The sequence below is a fragment of the Pseudopipra pipra genome, chromosome 7 (assembly GCF_036250125.1).
Source record: "Pseudopipra pipra isolate bDixPip1 chromosome 7, bDixPip1.hap1, whole genome shotgun sequence".
NCBI classification, from domain to species: Eukaryota; Metazoa; Chordata; class Aves; order Passeriformes; family Pipridae; genus Pseudopipra; species Pseudopipra pipra.
The window spans coordinates 28,438,553-28,465,406 of NC_087555.1; the positions used below are offsets into that span (position 1 = coordinate 28,438,553).

At 41.4% G+C, this 26,854-nt stretch overlaps 1 protein-coding gene across 2 annotated transcripts in view; it reads left to right on the forward strand.

Moving 5' to 3' along the window:
* SLC49A4 (solute carrier family 49 member 4) overlaps positions 1-20,711 on the forward strand; it is a 69,522-nt gene extending 48,811 nt beyond the window's left edge. Inside the window, exons 8-9 of one of the 2 annotated variants that reach the window (XM_064661418.1) lie at positions 9,927-10,109; positions 13,322-20,711. In XM_064661418.1, coding sequence (XP_064517488.1) covers positions 9,927-10,109; positions 13,322-13,437 — 299 coding nt within the window. In that variant the 3' untranslated portion in view covers positions 13,438-20,711. Of the gene's footprint in view, positions 1-8,647; positions 8,774-9,926; positions 10,110-13,321 lie in introns of those variants that run through there. The other variant, XM_064661419.1, reaches the window with a different exon arrangement.
* The last annotated feature ends 6,143 nt before the right edge of the window (positions 20,712-26,854 follow it).

A 26,854-nucleotide genomic window follows, 5' to 3' on the forward strand; every position in this document is an offset into this window, starting at 1 on the left:
TGCACCTGCATGCAGGTTCAGGGAACTCTTCCAGCCCAAAATTAACTCAGCCTGTGCCTCAAAAAGACAGGAAAAAAAGCTGTTGGCAGGAGTGGGGGAAAAGCTCAGAGGTCTACTCAGGCTGCCAGCAAGCTGTACCTTTAGTTGAAAATTAGTGCTGCTTAGTTCTTAAAAATCTGTCCTTCACCTTCTTATCTGCACCAAAGGACTGATCCACCTGTAATTCCAAGACCTTCAACAGAGTAATGAGTTACAGTAAAACCTAAGCCATTGAGATTTTAAAATATATTTATTTAATAAAGAATTCTGTAAATCCATTTTAAATAAAGTGCCGTCTTTGTTATAGGCAACTCATGCATTATAGGAGAAACAAAAACTTTTTTTTCTCGTTTTTAATTAAAGAGTTTGGTGTGGAGAGTATATAGAATACTGTTTTACTCAAATTAACTTTGATTTTCAGTGAGTGTCCTTGGTGCATTGCAAATGTCACAACTATAAACTAAAGTGGGTACAGCAAATTGAAATACATGATCAGTTCAGGAGCAACACCATCTGGATGGATAGGTCCAATTTGTGCTTTATCTTGAAATTTCAATGTTTTCAAAAAAATTCTGCTTAAATAAAACATAATTTAATCAATAAACAAATGAAATTTCATGATGGCTGTTGTCATACCAAATGACTACACTTTTCCATCAAATCTAAAATAAATGCAATAAAAGCTTTTTTCTTGTGCTTGCCTGCTCCGTCACTACAAGCCTGCAGTAATGTAAATTTTTACAGTAACTCTATCCTCTGAATTGATGCAACAAGCCAAATACATAAATGTCTCTTCAAGTCTATGCATAAGAATGAAGCGGAAAGGTTTCAAGAGGTGAAAGTCATTACGTATGTGCTCACCAGTACTCCAAAATAAAACTGATGGAGCTCTCTCTGATTTTACTTTATTTTTTTTGTAAAGAATTCAGCATGCGACATGGGTTCTATAAGAATTTTTACTTGTTTATAGCAAATAGGTGCATTGCAGTGGTTTTTTTGGAAAGGTAATCCACTGTCAGGACATGAAAGTATGTAAGGTATTTGCGGTTTGATATACAGTATCCTAAACTAGCATCCCTTGATAAAAATCTGGGGATTGGGTTGTTCTTTTCATGCAGCTATTATTTCTCTTAAAATGGATGATTCCTTAGATTAAGTTGTAATTATATTTTAGAGTTTCATGTCAGTAGTGTTCTTATATATGTCTCTGTAAATATTGAACCCTTTCCTTTAAAACACAAGCTTGTTTTGAATAGAAGTGCCAGCAATGTGGTGCATTCCTCAGAAAAAAAAAGTCAATCAAAAGCATCAGAGTCTAATGTGCAAGCACCAAATAAGATCTCTTTTTTCTTATGTTTAAATTTCATAGATAGGTGGTGGGGGAAGGTTCATATCAGGCTCTTCTCATTAAAGTTCATATAAAAGAGATGTTATGTGCCTGTTCAATTTAGCTTCTTGTACACAGAAAAGCAGTGGTACATCTTTATGAAATATGCTGTTATGGATGAAAACACACAAGCTATTTAAGCTAATTTATAGGCCTTCATGCTAGATTATTCCTCAATGTAATGATGCAATATGATGATGACCTCTGCATTCACAGTAATTGGGAGAAACGGTACATTTGAATTGATTTGGATGAACTTTTTTTCTTCTCCTTTTAATTAAAAGTTTGAGATGTAGAGTATATCAGAGTACAAACGTAGGAGGTCAGATGCAGGCCGTGGGCTGGCAGCTCTGGGAAGTGATTTGTGGTAGCTGGTAAAGGTGGAAGTCACTCTGCATCCTCAGTGGGCTGATGTTGACAGTGGGCTGCCAGGTAGTTATCCTCTGTGTGTTTTTGTAGAGGTGGAAGATGTGCAAAACAAAAGCAGCAGTCATTGTGGAGTTTTTTTCCTCATTCATTTTTTTTCTTTTTTCTCTTTATTTTTCTTCTTTTTCCCTTCTTTTTTCTTTTTGTCATAGTTTTCTCTTTATCTCTAGTTTCTTTTTTTGGTTTGTTTGGGTTTTTTTTTCAGAAGAGGTCCATGTAATGCTTTGTATCCCAGAGACGCTTTTCAGGCAGCACTGAGCACCTGCTGCAAAGCAGGGATTGTTGTGTTACTGAGGGCAGCAGGGTTTGATGTTGATAGAAGGTTAAAAGGCTCCTCCACTTACTTCTTCCTGCCCTGTGGCAAAGAGCACAAGTGTTGGGCTTGGCAGTGCTACAGAGCCAGTGATGGATCTCAGTCCACACCTTCAGCCTCATTCAAATGCTGAGGCAGACCAAGCAGGGTTCAAAACTGATATGGAAACTTGTGCAGGTGTACATTTGATCTTTTCCAACTATGTAGCTCCCATTTTGGGAGGGACTTCCACCTCCTCTCGAGGCCTGCCTCCAATGTTGTTCTCTTGAACAAGTCAGACTTTGCCCTACAAAACCGTACGCATTGCCATCTTCAGCAGTACCTGGAAACTGCTAAAATATCCACATGATCTGACAGACTGCTGGTACCGTTAAAAGGGAGCTCTTCCATGGGTCAGGAAAGGCATTTTGATGAGGAGGCAAGACACTTCATGGGAGCCCTTGTATTGGCCCAGGTGTTACGGCAGGAAGCTTCACCACAGAGGTGAAGGCTGGTTAGATAACAATCATCTGCCACATCTCACCTGACAGCTGCTTGATCCGTGAATAAAGTTTGCATCCATAGGCAGACCTTGATAGGGGTTTCCCAGGTCCAGAACCAGTCTTTCCTTTACCATGTGGATATTGGGTGATTCCCCAATACCCAGCTCATTTCCCTCTTTTGAAAACCCTCTGCCCATCTCCCACCTGGTCTCCAGAGCAAGCCCTTAGGTGGATACATTTACATGGAAGCAGACTTTTTAAATGCTAAAAAGATGTGAGTTTGGCCAATTATACATCCTAAAGAGGAGGGAAGAAAATCTCTAAAGATTTGTTTTTAAAACACAAACAAACCAGCCCTTCTCTTTTAATCGGTATTCTTTGTAGCAGTTGTAGTAATGTCTGGTTTAAATATTGGGGGAGGAAATGTATTTGAAAAAATGGTCACAGCAAAATGTATTTTCCTGACCTTGCTTGTATAATATTCTCCTAATTCCTTGTAAATAGGCACGACATCATTTAAAGATGTTTCCTACAAAATGTAATTATGTAGAATGGAGACCTTTAATGCAGATATGAAAAATCAATGACTGCATTTGAGAGTTTTTTTTTAAATTATACTGTTTAGCATTGTTTGTATTGAGTAATGCCTGCATTGTTTTGTATTTGCATAATATACTCCATTTTTCCTCCAGCCATAGAGGAAGACAAGTTTTCTGTCAGTTGTTGACTTCTTAATGTATCTCCAAAAGATTTTATAAGAAGTATATTCAGAGTCATATACATGAACTGTAACAACTAGTGTGGGGAAAAAAGAAAGCAAGGCAATAATGATACAGTGCCATCATAGCTACTGTATCATCTGTCTAAAACACCTCTCATCAGCTAATCACAGCTCTCCAAAAACCTTGATTCTGGAATTGATTTATATTTTAAGCAAGCCTGAATTTTATTTTAAGAAATTTTAATTTTAATGTATATTATTTGCATTTCAGTTTCAAAGACAATTTTGTGTACACATCGAGCATTGAAATAGTTTTCTCCATTGAAGTCTCAGCGCAGCTGCTGATCTGTTTCTCTGTGCCAAGTTCATTGTTAGTTTGCTTTGTACTGAACTTCATTATGTGAATTTATGTACAATGGGATACTTCGACCCAAAATAATTGTGTAAGGCATTATAATGCCAGTTTCGGTATCTTGCCACTTTGTATTGCTGGTAGTATCTCTGGATACAAATACTAGCATTTTCCAAAAATTGATATGCAATGCTAGTTGCTCACAGCTCAGATTGAATGTTTTCAGCATAGCATGTCAAGAATATTCTAATATTTATGAGCACATTCAGTGGAATTTTGCTTTACAAAATCTTTTCTAGTGCTGCATGGCAGACACTGAATATGGTGGCAACTCCATGAGTTGATGACTATATTTAGGTTAGGCAGCCTACACTTTTATTTTCAGGTTCAACAGATTGAACATTATAAACACATCTGTCTCTGTCCTCATCTACAAAGCACAGTATTGAAAAAGAGAGATGTTAATAATTTAATACTGATTGGTTTATTATTTCAGTTTAATTTCTTTACTATAAACAAGATGTGCTTGGTAAGTATAAGGCAGGGGGACCAGAGGATAAAACAGTGGCCTGAAAACACTAACTTACTTATGGCTGTGGGCAAATCATTACCCCCACTCCTGTTGTGCTTTTCCCGCTCATAGAATGGGAGTAATGACCTTTGTTTTGTTCTATAACTGGTTCTATAACAGGTTCTATAACTGCACAGATAGAAGAGTACCTAAAGAAGAACTAATTTAGGGGGCTTATTTGAACACAGTTTTAAAAACAGTGTTAAACAGTATACAGTGCTTGAAATTTAGGAGGAGCATTTCAGGGATGAATATCTATGAATCTGGCCATCTTAAATATCCATTGATAGCAAACTTCAAATATTGTGTAATTTCCAGCCCCCCTCCTTTATATCTTGAGGCTTACTCAGTAATTTCTTTACTTCTTAGTTCTCCAAACTGAATACTCTGCTTTCAAAGAGAATTCCACTTGCTTTTCTCATGAGAAGTATATAGAACAAATCAAATTTGATCAGATTTTTGGTTACTTTCAAAACTATATCATGAGATAACAATTTGATCAGTGTGTGCTGGAATGGAAATCCAGACAATGAAACATATTGATGTTATAAACGTGCCCTACAGAGACATCTTTCTTCTGTTCTGTTTTTTTGTTCCTATAAATGAATTACAGTAAAATTTACTGTCTTACCTTGAGGGAGTCACATTTCTCATGGAAAAATTAAGGGGGACTTCTTCCATGACTTTTCTTACCATGGCCAGTGGCCAGAATTAGATTACAGGGAGGTTTTATTCTACTTTAACAGACTTTAGATTTTGGTAAGAACTAACTTTGAATTGTTCAGATCATTCATGGGGATACTGAAGCACTAAAGTCAACACAGGCTGCATCCACATGAGGCATTATCCTTTCACTTTGATATTTGGAATATAGTTATAATGGGTATTAACAGAGTGCCCAAAACCTTCATAGGTTTTGCTTTAAATTGTATGCTGCACCCAAGAGAACATATTCTGTTGTATTTACTTTCCTGTTTATCCACATAAAATTTGTGTGAGTCTTGGCTCAGTGTGTCTCAGAAGAGAACTGTTACAAAATGTACAGAGTTCAAGAGATTCTGGCAGAGGACTTTGGAAGAAAGTACTGCACCACCTGCTTGCAGTTGATGCAGCATTGCCTGTGTAAATTTATCTGAAAACTTTTTTTTTTTAAATGGTAGTATTTCATATTCTTTGTTAAAAATCAGCCAAGATACATGTGCCAGTGGTTGATAAGAAGTTGTCACATCACTGGAGGTCCTTCCATCAATTTCATTCGGATTTGGATCAGGCTCTGTAGTTATACATTTAGTGATGGTATACTTTAAGAGTAAATTGCTAAACCTGTTGCAGAACATCCTGGAATGTTGTGGGAAATTGTTTGAATGTCAGAGATACTTGAGTCTCCTGCTGTGTTGCAAGCTCCTCTGGGGACACCAAGTGAATTCTGTCATTTAAATTACTTCCCTATTTGAATTCCTAATTTTTTCCCTGATTATTTTTTTATTGGTATAAAGCTTTTGCCACAACTTGTGGTTGGGAGAAAAGAAAGTCTTTTTCTGGGATACAGGCATGTATTTGCCATCCAGTAGCTGAAGGCCTGTAGGAGGTAAGATTCCTTCTTGGCTTCTTACCACTTTTTCTTCTCTTTGTGCTAAGCCACTGTATCACCATCAGTCCCAATTCAGTACATTGATTCATCAATTAGTAACATCTCTAATTGTATTATCAAGGCACATTTTATTCCTTGCTTCCTTCCTAGCCAGAAGAATGAGTGCTGAGGGAATAGCATGGATTGCCTCATACCTCAAACATGAACATGACAAGATGAAGCATGGCTTGAGCCTCGTGCTGCAGCAGCTCCTGGCCAGTTCTCTGAAGCAGCTGTGCTTGGGATGGGTGTTTTCCTTTTCCTGATCTTTTTGCAGTGACTAGCCTGAGAAATAGCTGCTTAATGCACATAAATATGTTCTAAATTATCTCAATTAATGTCATGTTTTAGGAAACCTAGCCCACTTCCATTGTTGATGTCCATAGCTGCCACTGTCTTGGATATACGACTTTGCAGATAGCTTCATAGGCATTTAATTCCTTTTCCTAAGAAAAAGTGATCTTTTTTTATACTAATAGCATGACATACTTCCCTGCTGTATGCCTATCCAGGCTAGTTGGTAGTTCTTAGGACATAATGTTAGTTTCTTGGTAAATCATCTCTTTTTTTTCTTTTTCTTTTTTTTTGTCATTGCTTTCATATTCATTTTTGATGACTGTCATTAAGATTGTCTTAATTGAAAGAACATTTGCTGTAACTTTAGCAGCTGTTCTTCTGCAGTATAAAATCATGGTAATTGTTTGTGTTCATTCAATGCAAGGTCACTGTAATGGAAAGCAAATGGTCTCCGTTAATAGGTAGTGTTCTCCCTGCTATCTTGTTGCCCATGAGCTGGAATGTGAGATATGCTATTTAGCGTGTGAAATAAAAAGCAAAAAACACTTTTGAACTCTTACTTTACTTCTTTCTGTTACTTATTTTTCTGAAACTGCATATCTTCTCTTCGAGTTTTTGTTCAGTTGACTGGTTGGATTTGTGCCCTAGTTGCCAAGTGAATGAAATAAGCTTATTTGTATATCACTGAGGATGACCCTGAGTGATTTACAGATACATGAAATAAAAAACAGTTTCCCATCACTACAATATGTACCCATTAAGGAAGGCTTTCAGATGTGCACATCTCCTCCACTTTCAGAGCGCTTTTTTGTGGCTTACCAGTTAAAAGCTGTCATTTCCATTAGATGTTAGAACTTTAATTGGCATCTTCTGGATGCTGTATTCTGTCTGTCCTGTTGCCGTGACATTTCTGCTGATTAATTCCAAAGGTGAACGTACCTATGGATAGACCTTGTTTCCTCAGTATTGCCTGTGGTCGCAGCTGAGGTGTTGTCATTGGTATTCAGCTGGCAGGTTTTGGTGTGCACACACAAGGCAGGTAACACTCTGGGGCAACCAAAGGATGATGCTAAAGCTGCTTTGCTCCTAATGGTATGGAAGTGTGAGGTGTGTGCTGGTGGGTGCTGCTGAGTGTCATGACAAGGAAATGTGAGGGTGTAGTTTCTAAAATACAGAGTTATTCCACTTGTTCACTTATGGTCTGGTTCTCTTAACACATTTTAGTAAGTGATGAGTAATGATGTAGTTCAACTAGCATATTTTAAACCTACAGGTCTATTTTGAAGTCTCCTGTTTGTTTTATGGAAACTTTGGCACCTACTAGATTAACTAAAATCTGAAGTTGTAATCTTTTAAATGGCTGCTAATCTTTGATGGATATTTTTTACTTAATCTCATTAACTCTTGAGTTTCTAGAAATTATACATCTATGGACTGCCTTTAATCAGAGGCATGTGATTCCCCTTTCCTGGCTGTTGCTCTTTATGGCAGATGATTCAGCCCTCCTGGAGAGGTGTTGCCTCTGACATTCTGTACACAGCTCCACTTTTCATGGTGCTGCTGTGGCTTTCAGCAGCTTTATGGCTATTTCTGCTGTTTGAGTTTCTGATACAGAATTACAGCTGGCTGACACCTTCTCTTCTTTGGGGAAAGTTCTGAAATGTTCTCTAGAAGCATAGCAAGTAGTAACCTGTAGATATCTTCAGCTGAGTGTAATAAGGGACAGATGTTCATTTGTCTTAAGAGATTTTTCTATTTTGTTTATGTGTTGGTTTCTTAAGCAAGTACAAAAATTTCAAATAGCCGAGTATGTTTGGATTTTCTGGCTACCCCTGATAGCAGTTAGAGACAGAGCAATATGCAGCGGTGTTTGAGGTAAGCGGGAGTTCAAAGAGTGGCTCATGAAATTTTAAATACTGGCAAGGACTTGCAGTAAAAATCTATGGATCTTTTAACTAGGAAATCAGTTCTTAGTGTGTTAGGTGGAAGAGCCCATTAGGAAGAACATCCTAATACTGGTGTGTTTTTTTTTCTTCCTCTCTGACAACGCCTGGACATACCTTGCATTGATTTCTTTGGTTTATTCTGCAGTTTATGATAAGAGAATTTAAGAGTTGGGAAAGTTACCATGGTTTTTTTGGGAGGAGGTGGTTGGTTTTTTGGGGGCTGGTTGTTTTTTGTTTGTTTTTTTCTTAAAAGCTCAGAGTATTGTGGTATATTTTAAAAAGCAGGGGCCAGCTCTCCCTCCCTTTTCTTGTCTAGAGAAATCCTTTGTAGAGAAAGAAATATTTCTTTGTGCCTTGGAAACAAACCATATCAAATAGAGAATCTGATAGACAGCCCTTTCTGCTTTTTAATGCCTTTATCTCTTTCCCATGATTCTTCACATTTTAAGAAACAGTGATTTTTTTTTTTATTATTTTTTGAAGGTGGAAGTTTCCTGTTTCCTAACAGTTTCTCAATTGAAAGCTTGAGCAATGCTTAACAAAAGATGAAGCAAAGCTGTTTCAGTTCTCCCCTTTCCAAGACAGAAGAGTGTAAATTAAACTGAAATATAACTATATATACCTGTATGAAAAAAAAATTGTCTAAGGATTTTGTACCATACTGCAGTGAAAATATACTATAAATAATTTCTCTGTGACTTTGTAATACTTTTGTATCTGAAAATTTTTTCTTTACATTTTCTTATAATTTTGGTGGAAACTTCAGAAATTATTCCAGAGTTTTCTGGTTTTTTTTCAAACCGAATAATTTCTTTATTCTTTTTGCTTGAGCAGTAACCTTGAGTTGTAGAGTTTGCAGGCCAGGAAATCTTTCCTATCCCAAAACAGCACTAAGGAAAGACTTATTTAAATTTCTAAATTGGTACTAAATTTTCCTGAAGTTTTCAGTTTTCCTTTTTTCTTTTTTTCCCCCCAGAAATAGTTATAATAGATTTATTAAATGATAATATAGGCTTCTCTGTTAAGCACTGTAAAGTATTTGGCAGTGTTAGAAATTGTAGAACAAAACAGTCGAGGCTACTGAGGAAATGTCTATATTCTTCTGTTGATTTGTCCAAGAAAAACAATTTGTTGTACAGCAGTGAATAATCTGCGTTATCAAATCTATCCCGTTCCTGTCAGGCGCTGGGTGCCCTTCATTTCCTTTTGCAGCCAGAAGGGATTCAACATGTTGCAGCTCAGGCTGTGCTGAATACTAATGTCTTGATATCTGGTAGATCATTAGTATTTATTTGTAAAATGGAAGCAGAATTAGTTTTGACCTTTAGAGCTAAGTCAAAAGGTTAATCCACGTCCATTTCCAATTTGGTGCATTAATTGCTCCCTGTCCTAATTGTTTGGAGGACAATATTTTCTGTTTGTTTCAGAGGTAAATCAAACTGTAGGTGATGCTCTGCGTTCATAATTTTGTTGTTTGTTTTACTTACAAGTGAATTCCAAATCACTGAGTGTATCTTCCTGGGTTCTGTTTAAATAAATAAATAAATAAATAAATAAATCAGTATTTCTGATATTTTTTTCCAAATCAGTGCATGCATTCTGCCTAAAGCTAGTGGGATGTGATATGCTTTATGATACACAGAGGATAAAAATAAGTTTATGTGTTTTTTTGGTTATTCAAATATTAGTATTCTTGGCAGCTCTGAATAGGGGGGAAAAAATACCAGCATGAAATTAATAACTGTTTTTGTTTGTGTTATAGCTACGCTGTACACATCCTGCATTTTGTTGGGTATATTCCTCAACAGCAGCGTACCAATATTCTTTGAGCTCTTTGTGGAGACAGTCTACCCTGTTCCAGAAGGAATTAGCTGTGGAGTTGTCACCTTTTTGAGTAATGTGTTTATGGGAGTGCTTTTGTTTTTCCTCACATTTTACCATACAGGTAAGAAATATAAGCCACTTTGAAAATGTAATTCTCCAGTAAGACATACCTTTGTCAGTAAAACGGAGGATTTGCTCTTACAACTTCTCTAATAACCAAATGTTTGAATCCCCCAATGGGGCAGCAAGGAAGGAGAATTTTAATTGTTCTTTCCTATGTGCATGCTAATAAAAATGAAATTACTTAGATGCAAGATACATTCCACTTAAATTTGCTGTAGCCAGGTACATCAAGGTACACATTGTCATCACATTTTTTAAAGGCCTGGTAATGTGACCATTAATAATGGTTATATCTGTGGGTGTTCAAAACCACAGTAAAGCTAATCCAATCTTGTACTTCTGGGTAAAATTGTATTGCCCAGGAGGGGCAGAGCAGAAATTCCCTCTGTTCAGTAGGTTGGATGTACCATTGCAGAGGAGAGAGCAGCTCTTCAACACTGCTCAAAGTTGAAATAGCCATTCCTTTAGACAATCCTGTGGCCTAATCCAGCACATCAGTGTTTTGCTTGATGTTCTCATCAACTTCTTCACACTTTCTCATCTCTCAAGTATTGGCTTCCTTGTAACTCGTAATTAAAACTTACAACTTGCTGTTTAGTGGGCTATAATACATATTGTTACTCTAAGCTGTAAAATAAGAACCCAACTTGCTTTCAAAGGGAAGTGGTCTTTATTAATGTCTTTCAAAGATGCAAATTTTTGGTTTGTCTTTTGTCGTTGTGGTAAACGTTTGCATCATGATGCAAGACTTGTAAACCATTAGCAAATATGAGCTTTTATGTATTATCATGAGAGCATTTACTTTTTAAAATGTTGTGTTTTATCACCAAGAGGAGACTGACAAATTTCAGAATGAATTCTGCTAGAAATTATCAAGGCTACACAACGTGGGGCCGTTTTTCAGCATAGTTTGTATCTTTCTGCCATGAAATTACAAAGTAGGATGACAACACTGTTCCAAATTGTGGTCTGTGAACACGGAGAGAATTTATTTTTTTTTTAATACTGTTGTTCAACTGCATCATTGTAAAATCTGAATGCCAACCAGGTTAGCCTTGGGTGATATGAGAGTTAGTCTTTACATTTTAAAATATGCTTTTAATATTAATTTTTTTAATATTAATTGGTCTGAATTTTAGTTTCTGACATCCATACCTGAACTGGAAAGATGACACAGAATATTCTGATAATTTTTTCAGCACTTTTCAGAGTAGCAATCCAGCGTTTGGCATTACTTAATAACTGAGGATGGGAATACAGTGTCTCACTTCTGATGGAAGAATTATGATTAGGTGAACTCGTTCCCTCATAAATAGGGTATTTGGGGCCATTTTTGGTCTCTAGTATTTCTTTCCCTAGCAGGTATCAGTAAATGCAGGTAAGGATAAACCTGAAATTGGTATATCCGCATACTTGGAATATTTTCCCTATTTCTTCAAAGGAGAAAACAAAAAAAGTAAAAAAAAATGTAATTTGTGTAGGACATTCCATTCTTTGATTGAAAGTACAAGAGAGTATGTGGTCACTGAGGGGGTCAGTGCCAGTGGGTGCTGTTGGCTCCTCTGATTAAAAAAAATCCTTTAAGGGGTTGATAATGATCTTAATCATTTGCTTTCATTTGATTCAAATACTTCCTCTAATGGCATTTAAGAAGCTTACAGATAAATCAGAACTCAGTCAAATTCATCTTGTTCCTTTGGTCTTTCCTTTTAGACCAAATAATCTTTCAGTAGTTTTAATTCTGATTTCTCTTCTCCTCTGATATTGCAAACGCTGTGAAAGACCCAAAGCCTGGAAACTTTCCAGTGCCCCCAAGATTTTGGTTCATCTACCACAGTGCAGATGTAAACCTTCCTAAAGCTCAGCCTCCCTGCTAGTGCTGTGTCCTGCACCCAAAAGCTGTAGCCTCTGGATGTGTTTTCCTTTGCCTTTTCTGCAGGGACTTCTGAGGGAAAAACAAAAGCAAACTGACCTTTGGCTTCATGCGATCGATGCGTTCGCTGCATTGCCAGACCTGTCACAAATTCTGGATTAAAAAAGATAGGAAGGATTCACAAGTTAAATTTGGTGTGTTAGGAATTTTGAGTTAAAGTCTGTTTAATCCAATTAAACAAGAATATTATATGGAAAATAATAGCAAAGCATCTGACTATTGACTTCTGGCAACACACAACACAGTCTTCTCCAAGCCTAGAAAGATTTTACTTTGGTTTTAATAACATTACTACCTAAACAAATCCCTATGGGTTTATGGTGGATCAGGGAGGGAGTTGTTGAAGGTTATTGGTTTTGGAAAGTTGATTTTTTAGGCTTTCTGACTTTTGTTGTTTGCATTATGTAATATAAATAATGATTTTTCTTTTAGCAATATAAATTACAGATTTAAGAATGTAGCAGTGCTGAAGCCTTGATTTTGATTAAGAGACCTCGAGGGAGAGTTTAGGTTCTGTAAAATTAAATCAGTAATAATAATAAATGAAAATTTAAAAAAATAAATAGAACGATATCTCCAGTGAGAAATTAATATTTCTTCAGTAAATTGACAGATTCTTTTTAAAAAAGGAAATTGTGGTGCACTTAGTTAGAAAAAAAAATGAATAAAACTGTTAATTAGTAGGCAAATATCAGATGATAGGATTTCTTGAATATGGAACACAGCCTTTTAAGAGCAGTACATTACATCTAACAGCTAAAAAGAGGCTTCTAAGGAGTTGTTTTTGCAACTAGTTTTAAATTGAATTGATTGTACTAAGCACAGGTTTCTTCTGAGGAATTGCTTTTTCCTCCTTATACGATGTAGCAGGTTTGATTCAAAATCAAATCCAGCTTTTTCCTACGCTTTTAATTTGTTTTAGTTCTCAATCCATAGAAATCAAAGAACTAATGAGTAGAATCTTTGGAAGTGGTTTATTCTCCATTAGCAATGATAGATTTTATTTTTTTTCCCTGTTCTCTTCATTGGCAGGTTGCATAAGGAGGATTAACATTAGCTGGAGGCATTGGCTATAAATATATATATATATATATATAACTTGAGGCATCCATGGAGAAGTCTCGTAGACCTTGTCAACCATTGATCAATCAAGGGCTGTCAGGATTTTGTTCAGAACACAGCAGTTTCCTTTAAAACAGCCATCAATCCAAGTTTTGGTCACTTTAAACACAGAACATGTTTGATAATTGAGGTTGGGTCTCTGTTCTGCTTTACAGAGTTTTCCTGGTTCAACTGGTGCCTGCCAGGATCGTGTCTGCTCAGCCTGCTCCTCATCCTGTGCTTCCGCGAATCCTACGACAGACTCTATCTCGACGTTGTCGTCTCTGTGTGATAACGCCAGACTGGTGAGGGGTTGGAAGAGACTGGAAGTCAGCTTTGCAGTCTGCACATCTGCCTGGATTTGCACAGCTGGACAGCAGAAACACAAAGAAATTACAAGACTTAATCGTGGCTTTATTTAGAGAGGGTGAGGGACGGGTTGTTCTTATGTTCAAGACCACCTTGATTTGCTGTAAATGTGGAACTTGAGTGGTGATAATGATGCCAAAATGCACAAAGAGAATATATCTGCTGTTCAGGTCCCAGTGCCAGAGCTGGGGCTCTCTATTTAAGGGGCTGTCGATGTGTTGCAGTGAGGTGTACGTTTTGTGTGTGTGTGTGCCTGTGTGCTGACTTACGGTTATATGCACCAGGGTACCAGTAATCTTTGGAGTCTTCTATCAGAATAGAAATAAGGAATAATCTTAACAAAAGGAAAAAGAGAAAGGAAAAAAAATCTTTTCTTTAAGATCTCTTCTAAGTCACTAGTCATTTATATATTGAATGTCCATTAAACAGTACACTACATTTACATTCTAATAAAGTGATTTCTGATATAAGACACTGGTACCAGGGTTTTTAGCCATACTAAGTATCCCAAATAATCCTTGCAGTGTTGTTAGAGGTGTTTGTAATCACCCTGGAGCACAAGTAAACAATAGCTTTAGCTGCCACCGAATCCCAACTTGCACCCACAGTCATCTCTGAAATACCACTGTGGTTCCATATCTCCTGAAAATGGAACATTTGTGGTGTACTGGAGAGTCACTCTTGCTAAATGTTGTTCTAAAAGCCACCACTGTGTCACCTTTCCATCCCCTGTCTCCAGTACTGCCTTTTTTACTGTGAAGACCTGTTTGTGACACTGAATACTGTGGATGTGGATGTCTGAGTCCCGCTAGTTCTCTTCTGATACTCTAAGGTGTGTGTGGATTTTAGAAATAGTTAATGATTGAGGGTGCCTAAACAATATTGCTTGTAACCCAAGTCTTGAGAAACCACTGTTTCCTAAAAAAAAAATCTTTCTAGTTGATGAGGTGTGCTGATAGCGAAATGACAATGAGAAATAACTCATGAGTTCTGGCATAATATGGGAAATTAATGCCAGCTCTTTTTATCAATACTAATCTGTGGTCATTCTGGCCCTTACTTGAACATAAATATTAAAGACACTTTGAATAGTTTTTTAAATCAATTTTTAAACCTGCTAATAATTTCTTAATTATATTCTTAGATTTCAGTTCAGCATCATTTACAATATTTCCGTGTGTGTGTGTGTGTGTTCCGTGCTTTATTGTTACGGGGGTGTGTTCGTGTGTGTGTGTGCGTGCATATTTATATCTATGTATACACAAATAAAACTTATATATATAACATATATATATAAGTTATATAAGGGTATGTGTTTACATAGGTTTATTTTAAGTGATCCTGTCTGGGGATGGTGGTTTGCCTGTTTGTAACTAAGCCAGTCACTGCTGTGAATGGAAACAGGAGCATACGCTGTCTGCGACATGAATTTTTTTCAGGGGGCGAATGATTTCCTGTCGTGGCAGCTTTATCACAGGGGGTGGGTGCACGTGTTGGAGAAGCCTGGTGTGCAGGATTCTGTGTCTGCAGGAGTCTGAATCAAGCACCCTCTGCTCCAGCGTGGGGCTCTTCTCTGTGGCCCTGGGGTGACACCAACGCTGTAAGCTCACTCAAATAAACCCTGAACTGAGCGCTACTTTTCAGACACGAATCTGTTCATTCTGCCTGCTCTCCTTTTGCAGAGAGAATATGCCACTAAGACCTTTAACTCAGGAGTGTGTCTGTGCAGTAAAATAAAACAAGCTGTTCCCTGCTTTTATGTTTTCAGAGCAATGGATATATTTACTGAGTAACTGAAAATGGATTTAGCTCATTACCTGTATCAGCTACTAAATGATCTTTTCTGTCTTGAAGCAGACTCTTTGTGGAAATGGAGCTAACCTACATGGGGATTACTAAATCAGTCTAAACAGCATGTTCAGATCCACTGGCATCATCCTCTTACTGTTTTTTGGATGAATGGTATTAACTATCCAACTTCTTTTTACTATGTTTTAGTGCCTGGAATAGTTTCAGTATCCAGTAGTTGCTGCTACCTATTGTCTTCTGAAACAAAGGTTCGCTTGCCAAGAGTCTGATTGGAGTTGCATTGTCATGGCAGAACTGCAAGCTTGGATGGCTCTTCAGAGCTCTGTTTCTGCAATTTACTGTAGCTATATTAAGATTAAAATTGCACAGCTCAGGCACTGTCCCGAGTGACAGAGATTTCTAATCCTTTCACTGTCCTGACTATTTTAAGATGGAGAAGCACTTCAGGCAGTGTTCAGACTATAACCTATTCTGCCTCTGTTCCAGAAAGCATCAAACAGTTCAAAATAATTGTCAGTGCTGCCAGATGCAGGCTCTCCTTAGTTGGGGGAGAAGAGTGAACCTCTTGTTTTAAACCTCGTTGATTGTTTTTCTGAGTCAGTGTGAATTGCTCACTGCAATCCCAGTGCTTTGGTAGATGTTTCTCTGTGTGAGGGGTTGATCGTGGCTGGATGCCATGTGCTCAACAAAGCCACTCTGTCATTGCCCTCCTCATCTGGGCAGGGCAGAGAAAATATAACCAAGAGCTTGAGTTGAGATAAGGACAGGAGAGATCACTCACCATTTACCATCGCAGGCAAAACAGACTTTTGGGGAAATTAGTTTATTTATTAGCAATCAGATCACAATAGAATAATGAGAAATAAACCAAATCTTAAAAACACCTTCCCCCCACTGTCTCTTCTCTCTGGGCTTAACTTCACTTGTGGTTTTCTCTCCCTCCTCCCCCCAGAGGCGCAGGGAGACAGGGAATGGAGAATGTGGTTAGATCATCACACAGTCTCATCCCTTGAGGGGGAGTCCTCACACTCTTCCAAAGCTCCAGCACGGGATCCCTCTCAGAGGAGACAGTCCTCCATGAATTTCACCAATGTGGATCCCTCCCAAAGGGTGCAGACCTTTGGGAACAGTCCTGCTGACAAAGCTGCTCCAGCGTGGGCTCCTCTCTCTGTGATGCCACAGATCCTGCCAGGAGTCTGCTCCAGCACAGGCTTCCTGCAGGGTCACAGCCTCCTTCAAGCATCCACCTACTCTGGCATGGGGTTCTTCCCAGGCCGCAGGTGGATCTCTGATCCCCCATGGACATCCATGGGCTCCAGGGGCACAGCTGCTTCCCAGTGGTGTCTTCACCATGGGCTGCAGGGAAATCTCTGCTCCAGTGCCTGGAGCACCTCCTGCCCCTTCTGCACTGACTTGGGTACCTGGAAAGCTGTTCCTCTCACACACTCAGTCATCTCTCCAGCTGCAATTGAAGTTGTGCAGTAACTACTTTCCCCTTCTTATATCTGTTGTTCCAGAGGCTCTACCACTGTAAGGATTTTATTTTATTAGCAAGTCTGGCTCAGGACAGGTGAGGATTGTAGCTGTGCTTGCTGAGATCTCAGAAAAATATTTTATCCCCATCTGTGCCCCATAGCAGCATCCTTCAGTGGAGGAGCAGTCCATTTCATGTCAGTAACCCAACTCAACCCATAGGAATATTTTTGGATAAGTGTTATCACTTGGTCCACCCTTGTCTGGATTTACAAAGGGTGCAAGCTGCCAGGATAACTGCATTTTGATAGAAGTTTGAGTTTGAGAGCTCAGGGAGAGCCCTAAACAGTGCTTATACAATTAGCAATAGTGCAGAATAGGCTCAAAACAGTTAATGGTTTTCTTAATAATGAATGAAAGTTCAAAGTCTCTCTAACTTTTGAACCAGTAATGATGTGGGCTACTGTGTGGCCTGTGACTTGCCAGCAGAGGAAGACGCCCTGGGGAGCCAAAGAATTTGCCCCTCTTCGTGACCCATAAGTTCACAGCCCTGAAGAACATTTTCCCCAGCAGTGCTGGGCCCCTTAACCACAGGTAAATGTGTTATGGTTTGTGTTGGAAATGCTGGGAAGGATGCTCCATAGTGACCACTCAGTAGTTCATTTTAAATATGGGCTGCTCCTCTAGTTTCTGTTTGGATCGGTAACACTCTGGGTTCAGCTTCCAGTGCTGCTGGTTTTTCTTCTCCTGAGCTGCAGAGCAGTGCTGGCTTCCATGCTGCTCATGAGGAGGCTCAGGATTAGAATATGTAGGCTCCACTTGCAGCACTGGTTACTGTCTCTGGTTACTGCTGTTACCATTAATTCCTCTTGATTCCTTCACCTTCCCCTGTGGCTGCCTGCTCCCCTGAGCTGGAGGTGTGGAGAAGAGCTTCTGTGCTCCCAGGCCAATTCTAGAGGGATGGGTTGGCTGGCCATGTGCTTAATATACATAAAAGTAGGGATTTTTTAGAAAATCATGCCAGCAGGAAGGAAGTGCAGACCCAAAGGATTCTGCAAATATTGTGAACTAATAATCTGTTACAAAAAGACTGTAATTTGCCTGAAACTTGTAATTTTAGCTCCCACACCTAGAGAGACCAAGGTGCTAGACACTGTGTGTGTTAGGTATTCAGGCTCACAGCATCCTGGAGTTACTCTCAACTGCCTGACAGAGCTGAAATGAGTGGAAGTGGGATGTCTTCAATCTTGGAGTGGGTTGGAAAACCCCAGGCTGTGTCAGTGTTTGCAGTGGTAACCTGGGGAGAACAACAGGCTGGTGAATTGAGTAAGGGGAGGGGCCTGGTTCCAGGAGACATCTCAACAGTGAAATATTATGTTGAGTTGATCATATAAAATTCGAAGGTTTGAGGTGATGAGGATGTTAATGCCTGGCTTGTTCTACAGTAAACTGAGCGAGTGACTGGGTAGCCTTGCGCTGCAACATAAACAAGCAGAATTGATTGATGTGCATATATTAGCTGTTACAAGAAAGAGAAATGCAATTTAATTGTGAGCAGTGACTGAAATATGAATGGGAGTTGCACAGTTTGCACAGTAGATGTAACTGCTCTGTAATGCTGTGACAGCAGGGCTTTAATTGTTCATTTCTTCTGTTGGGTCACTTGCAAATATTAGTAAGTATGACAAAGGCATTTTTATGCTTGGGGAGTTTTCTTTTATACTAAGTATGGGTCATTGTAATAACTTAGCAGGACAACTACTACATTGGTATAGAACCCTACATGAATATTTGGTATTGATTTAGTATTTGATGTTGGTGCCACCAATTCTTAGTGTTCTTGAAGAACCACATGGGAGAGCAGGGATGTGGGGTATGCAAGGAGGCCACTGCGTGCATGGATGCACAGTCGTGCAAGGGCAGATGCTGACCCTGCCAAAACACACAAGAACTTCATAATCTGTGGGTCCCAACATCTGGACTGGGAGGAAGAGGAGGGGAACATCCGCAGGCAGAAATGCTGCCTCATGGCTGCTTCCTCCTGACAGACAGACAGACAGACAGCCTGCAGGCTCACTGCTTCAGGTGTGAGGGATCATAGCTATCCACAGAGGCCCCAGTCATTTCCCTGCAACAATTACTGCTGTGAGGTGGGTTGTGAGTGGCACAGGAATAGCTGCCTTGCTCCCTCCAGGAGTGTCAGTTCAGCCAGCAGAGGAGAACTGTCACAGAGCAGGCACGGCCCCAGTGGAGTCAGAAGATGTCAATCTGCTCACAATTTTTGCAGTTTGTGTTTCAAGACAGATGAAACCAATAAATAGAGGAAGAAATGTAACTCTGTCCAAAGTTTTGACAAGCAAAAGCAAATATTTGCACAGATGTGCTGGCTCCTGCCTATTACTTGGGATCACAATGTGTTTGGAGCAATTTGTGCCCCCCCCCGCTCTGGAGTGTGGACCTGTTTCTGCAGCCCCAACACCACTTCTTCACTGCTCAGTCCCAGCAGCACTGCAGGAAACTTTGTGCCCAGGCTGGGGGGCAGCAACCAGGGCAGAGTGGGAGAAGGGAAGCGCTGAGCCAGGATGCCCAGGAGGTGTGATGCTGGTGGGCGCCTGGATAGTTTGCACAGGAGGGGTGTCTTCTGAAGCCCAATTAAGAGTCTCATTTTTTACTTCCTCAAGGATGAGTTTCTGATGTTTGTTTTCTATTTGTGATGTGATTTGTGTGCAGGGACAGCTATAGTGATGGCACATGGTATGGAGTCACTGATTTTCCAAGGTGTGCAGATTTGCTCTCTGCAATAACTGCTGCCTACATAGTCTCTCTCCCCACTGGCTTCCTCCATGTGATTTATCCACTTGTTAACATCTGGACAGACTCACTGCACTCACTTTGTATTGCTACATGAAGAAAATACCATCAGCAAAACCTTTTTGCTTTTTGGGGAGCTTTTCCCTTCAGGCTGAGGCCACTTCTCGAACCTTAGTCTACCTCTTTGTAAAAGCCAAAACAACCCCAAGCCCATGTTTTCCTTTGCAGAGGGGGATGTGCAGGTTTGTGTGACACTGGGATGGATAGTGAGAGCCTGGGCACTGCACTTGATCTGTCACAGAGCTGGTCAGAGCCTTGGGAAAGAGCTGTTTGTGCATGGGGGGCTTCGCTCTCCCCACCTGTAATGGGATGGGGATGCCACATGTCCCTCCCTGGGCAGGGATGCTCTGGATGTGCAGTCTAAGCCATGATGCAAAAACAGAGTTGGCTTCCTTGCTTCAACCCCTGCCTGCACTTCTGTGTGCCCCAACCTTTCTGCTGCCACCCTGTCACCTGAGCAAGCCCAGCAGAGCTGCAGGGTGTCCCCACGGGCAGCCAACCATCAGCTCCTGCTTCCCCCAGGATAACCATGTACTTTCCAAATATATTGATTTTCTCTGCCTATGATATTTGCTAGATTAAAATCTCTGTTCCCCTACCAAGTTTAATGTCTTCTGCTGTGCATTTTAGAAAAGTACTTGATAAGGTGGAAAAAAACCAAGCTTTTAATTATGGGACGCACCTAACAGTTGGGGCTTTTTGAACTGCATGAACATATGGAGAAGGAAGAGGATTTTGCATGTTGGAGAGCATCTTTGTAAACTATCCTTGACTTGTAAGACTGTTCAGTTTTACTGGAGTTTGTATGCATTTTACTTTTGTAATTTTTTAAATGATTTGATAGAATTTTAGGGCAAATTCTACATTTTGTATGCAATATTCCGATGTGGTCTATTTTTATTTTTGAGAAAATAATGTTGAAAGCACTATATACTTGTCAATGTAACGTATCCACCATGTCATTTCTATTTAAAACTGGACTCTAACCATGAAGTGCGTGTTATTTTACGTACTGGTTGTTGCACATTAAAGAGGTTACTCAGATTTGCTGCCATCACTGTTCATGAGTTCCAAGAAAACACAAGGGAATAGTTTATTTCTTCTATAATTCTGCCAAAACCCACTGCAGATACTGCTACAAAATGGGGGTTGTTTAGTCTAAATTAATGTAGCCTCATCCAACCCCCCAGCCCAGCCAGCAGAAAGATTTCCATCACTTTTAGTGATGTTTTAGGGTGGGAGTCTGACACTGCTGTTGGACCAAGGGACCCACAGACCAAGGGGTGCAGGAGGTGGGCTGGGACAGAGGGTCCCCAGACAGTAGGGGACGGAGGGAGGGGAAGGGGCTGGTGGCAGTGGCAGCCCCTGCTGCACCACCACACCATCACAACTCTGATTTCACACGCTGCTTCATCCAGGCTCATGGCTCAGGATGCTGCAAGCCAGTTGATTTTGCTGGTTCCCACCATCAGTGTCTCTGTTCAGGGTTAGAAAGGAGACCCTTCATAATAACCTTCCTTGTGTTTATCCTGCATTTAATTGAAATGGCCCCAACCCGAGATCTCTTGATCCATGTTTATTTTCTAGGACCAACGCTTCAATAATGCCCTGACTATTTACCAGGGCAAGTTTAAAATAGCCTCACATCCTATTAGTTCTGGGAAGAAATCTGTCAACTCTCATGTCGTGAAATATCTGGGCCCCACTATTCTTAGCAACAGTCTCTTTCCAGGCTATATATGGGAGCTTAAAGCGCCTCTAATGATACAGTTCCCAGTTGTATTTATCTTTGCCGTGTTACAGAAATCTCCGTCCTCAGGGGGATGAGAACTGAGGGTCCATCTCAGATCCCTGATACAGTTTTGTGTGTTGGTGAAGCCCTTGTGCTTGTTCTTTCTCTGAGTTTTTTTTCCTCCCAGTTTCTATTTTATCTTTACTGTTGTTAAACTCTGCTGTTTCCCTGGCACATAAATGACATTTATTCTCCCTTTCCTGATCGGCACATCCCTGCTGGGAGCTCACTGGTGGCTCCCTCTCTGACCACGCTGCAGTTACACATGGGGGAGCAGCTGGGCTGGGGCCAGGCTGGTGCTGTGCCCAGATGTGGGTGAGCTGCTCACAGAGACCTCATGTCTAATGGCCGTGGGATCAGCAGAGGCTGGGGGAAAAGTTGGGGCCACTTGTAAATGCTGAGTATGTGTGTTTTGGCATCTCTGGGCTGCAGCCCAGCACCAAGCGATGCTGATGCTGGGAAAGATGAGCAGCAGCACCCAAATGTAGGTGGGCCTGTCTTTACCCTCCTGCCATGGGTCATGAGAGCCAAGCAGCAGTGGTGCTTTACCTGCTCCAGGAGCATGGATTGGGCTGCCATCAGGGAGTTTCGTTGGGACCCAAGGCATTCTCCTTTACCTGACACGCCGCTGATGTTACTCGGCACCCACCACCACATGATCACAAATTTCCAACCAGGGATTTTTCTTTTTTTTTTACTGCAAGTTGAGCTTGAGCAGACAGAGGGGAAGCCCCAGAGCATGCACCATGCCAGGACTCCTCATGCAAGCTGCCAGGAGCAGCACGCTCTCCTCTCCTGGTGTGGGCCAGTCACCCACTGAAGTCATCCTTGGCTAAGGGCTGCAAAAAACACCTTAACTCTTCAGGAGTCAAACGAACATGGGGAGCAGGGCCCCACAGCCCCAGGAGGCTTTGTAGGTCCCATTGCCACAGTGAGGTTTCTCTTTGGGAGATTTCTTGCTTTGCTCCATTTCTTTTCTCCATATCTGCAGGCAGGTCCTAGGGCTGTGGGAGCTCTGCCAGTGGCACCAGGATGGGCTGGACCCCTTCCCTGGGGGCTGCAAGGGCTGTGCTGTGAGTAAGCCTGTCCATCCCTCTGTCTGTCCATCCAACTGCTTGGTCACAGACCTACAGCCACAATAAGTGGTTCAGGCACTAAAAGGCAGTGGGCAGGGGATGCAAACCTCCCCATGGGCAACACACAGGGAAATGTTGCCTCATTAGGACCCTGGTGAGTGGGGCTCAGGCAAGTGCAGGCAGAGGACATCTGGCAGCCAACAAAGTGACCCCACTGTGTTCTGAACCTGAAACTGTTCCTGGGGCTCTCCTAAACCTGCCTTTGATTGCAGAGCTGAGGGTTGGCATTATGAATGTAGCTTTGCAGCTGAATTTTGCTGCAGGAAGGGGAAAGGGTGATAGTGGCAAAGGAAAAAGCAGCTCTGGAGGGTTTGCAGTGAGTGGATGAGCAGCAGAAATGTGAACTAGATAGCACAACATCATACAGAAATGCCTTCACTGACACTGAAGTGCACAAAAAAACATTTTGAGAGAGATTTTCAGCATATGTCTAACCCTATGATAAAGCATTGCAGCTCGTCCTACCTTGTACACTCGTGGTAATTAGAGGTGATTTTATCTTGGCCGGGCCACAACTGTGGGTCTGTGGGCTGGTGTGCAGAAATGATGCTCAGAGCATGAGTCCATGCCTCTTAGCTCCAGACCCTCCTTGGCTGCAGCAGCACCTGGCATGGCAGGGACTGCCAGGGACTGAGCTGCTCCCCAGGACGGGTGGCCTCTGCCAGGCAGCGAGGTTCCCTCCAGTGCCAGAGAAGTGATGGATCAGCAGAAGACAGTAGTAATTGCCAGGAGGCTTTCAGGCAGAAAGCAAGGCTCTCACTTGAGGACAGGCTGATGTAAGTCAGCATGTAAATTGGGGACAACATAAAAATAATTCCAACCGAGCTCCTGGGAAGAAACCTATGAACAAAAAAATGTTGTTGCTAAGAAATGTGAAAATAGAAAACAATAATGTGGTTCCTTCCAGGGTAATAAAAGTGTATCAGCGTTGTGCCTGCTCTCTCGTACAGATCGCTTGCTCGTGACAGTAAATTCAGTACTGCCAAAATGGGTACATCTGTGGCCATTGATGCTTCACATCATGGAAATATCAAATGTTTCTGATGGCTGTTCATTACCCTGTGCTTGAGAGGGGAGCAATCCTTTGCCGGCTCCATTATTTCCATGACAGCAAGGAAATGACTATGGGAGGTTTAAAAATGAAAGAATACAGCAAGGTTAGATGGATGGAACCTCAGCAGCCTGTTGCTGTTCACTGTGGTTGATGCTAACCCCGGGTCTGGGAGGCACCTCACTGTCTCCAGAGTGATGGAAAACCAGGACTACTTTTTGCTTCCAGCTAATTGACGATTCATAAACTGTGAAGTTTGACCTTGAAAATCTGCAGAGAAGTTATTTTGAAGGGTGACAATGTTGCAGCGCAGCTGCTCAGCCAGGAGGAGCTTTAAGCGTTTGCTGGATTCCAGATCTGCCTCAGCTGATGCAAGGATCCGAAGAGTTGCATCTTCCATATTCTGTGGAGATCCACACCAAGGAGCTGAGGGATGGAGTGGCTGGTGTACAGCACACCAATGCTCCCTTGTCATCTTAGTAGTTTTAAAATGAAAGCCAGCTGATCTTACACACGTGTTTGCTGCCATGAGGGGATTGACATAGGGTCAATTGCAACTAAAAAGGGTGATAAAATTCTGGGTCACAAAATAAACCTGTCCTGCAAGCACACCAGGACAAGCAGGAAAAGGCAAGAGTCTGCCCAGCTGACAAGGGCCAGCTTTATATTTTTATCTCAAAACACAAAATCTTAGCCTGGTTCAGTCCTTTCTCTAGAAGAGAATCATTTGGTTTGAGGATATTGTCAGCAGATCGAAGGGTTGAAATCTGGCCAAGGACGGGGTGAGGGGGTGGGGTGTATGCGTGTAGTTGGGTTTTTTCCCTCTGGGCACAGCTGAATTCTGTCATCTTCTTGACTAATTTGAATCTTAGGGTTTTTAAACAGAAAGCGCAGTGACAACTCCGTCAGTGGCTTCTTACAAATGAATAAAATAACACCATGTCAAAATGCATTTCAACTGTTAGCAAAACAGCATTTTTAATGAATCTCCAAAGCTTTTGGTAATTGAGCTGTGTGTTTGGGAGTGTGCAGTCTCCCAGCTGTACACTCGAGGGGGAAACACACACAAGACACCATGGGAAGTGGAGCTTTTGCAGTTGAGCGTTGACTCTGGCACATTGAGGAGGTGCTTGCTCTGCACTGCTCTCTGTGGGGTGGCTGCACTGAGCTGATTTAAGCTGACTCAGGGACTGTTGTTGAGCTTGGGGACTGTCCCCCTGACTGGTCACAGCAGCACAGCCACATGGGCTCTCACAGCTGAGTGAAATGCTTGCACGGGCAGAGGAAAATTCAGGAGTTAGAGCCAGGGCTTGTGATCACATTGTGATGGGGGGACTGGCGGACTGGTGGGAATGTGGGTAGTGCTGAGCATTAGTAGGGGTGCTGGGCATGGCATTAGGGGTCTCACTTGAGGCTTTTTTTACTGCCACAACCTGACTGCTTTCTGAGGAGTGTGTCTGCACGATGCTCTGCCTGGACACTGGTCCTGGCAGCATAGGAGGGTCATTTATGAGAAAGTCAAAAACCTTACTAAAATCAGGCTGTGTGATACTTCTTATTTCCATGCCATGTGCAGGACACCTCTGTTCAGAGGAGGAAATAAACGTGGTCTGACACAACTTGCTCTGGATAATGCCCTGGTGCCCAAATGCATCTGCTCGGCTGCTCTGTGACGGGTACAGCTCCTTCATTCAAGTCCTTGCCTCCTGCATTTTCACTTAGCACTGGTGTTAACTGGGCTGGGCAGCAATTCCCTGCCCCTCCTTGCCTCCATAACTTGCCCAAGCAAGTGCCCCACCAGCCATGGATGTTTCCATCCCTTGATAGAGAATAAAAAACCAGCAAATGGGCTTCATATGGAGGGACAGGACTAGGACAGGTTTGTCACTGCACCATCTGGCACAGCACATCCCTAAAGCACCTATTGCAGGGAGCTGGGAGGAACAGGTAGACTAGACATGACTTACGAGGAAACTTCTGCTTTTTCCTTTTCCCACATTTCTTACACTCAACCTCTGAGCGCTGCCAAGGGCAGGCTGGAGGGGGGCTGTGAGACTGTGGCTGTCGGTGCTGTTCCCACAGAAAGCTCCACACCCTGGCCTGTCCCCCCCTCGTTTACCAACACTGCTGCAGGTGCTCCCCAGCAAACCCATGGGCAGCGGGTGCTGCTCACAGCCCAGCAGCACAGCCCTGAGATTCTGGCTTCATAAAAAGCTGTCAGGGAACCTGCAAGATAATGAAACTTTTGCTGTTTGACACATAGTTAAGAATTAAAGAGGGAAAAGTGTACAGTTGGGATGCATAGTGAGAGAACAAAATTTACTGAGGCTAAAAGTCAAACTGTTATGTTAATGAATCAAATTAACAACTAGAAAAAAAAATGTGGTGGCAGACAGATTTAAAGGAAATTGGAAATTGGTTCCAACATGATACTTTGCTCTAATTGTGTGCAGAGGTGTCTTGATGCAAAACAAAACCGTTCAGAAATGACCTCCCTGAGTTACTGTGCAACCTAACTGGGAAAAAAAATCTATCTTACTCACAGCAAGTTTGTTTTTACGGATCTTGTGCCTCTCAATTACTTTTTAATGGTCTGCATTGAAAAGAAATTCCTATATGCACACTTGAGAATATGAAAACACCCAAATGATAGCTTATGATTTAGTAGGATTAAAGTATTATGTATGCAGGTGTAGCACGTTTCAGGTTATTAGCAATCCAATCTATTTTTTATGACATTATGGTGTAATTTTCTGTATGGAACTTCAATATAAGTCTTGAGCTGTATCGGAACATAAACTAAAATGTTCCCGACTCTGTCACTTTTCATGGTCTTTACTTTGATTAATAAATCCAACAAGAGCTATAACGTTCTTCAGTACGAGGCTACGATCATCCTTCAATCAAAACGTGTCCCTCAGCTTTTTATAACTTTTCACATCAATATGTAGGGCATGAGCAGGAGCAGTGACAGGATTTCACTGCAGCTGAGCACGTACAGCTCAGAGGCTCTGCAGAGGATGAGCCTCTTTTTGCTGGCTGCAGCCAGCTGATCTCCTTGGCATGGAGAGCAGTTGTGCCCTTGGAGACTCGGTGTCACCTGCGGAGAGCTGGGGAGCAGAGGGGAGACATGTATGGCAGAACTGGACAAGGACTTGGCACCCCAAATTTAGATCTTACCTCACTGGGCACTTTATTAAGAAACAGA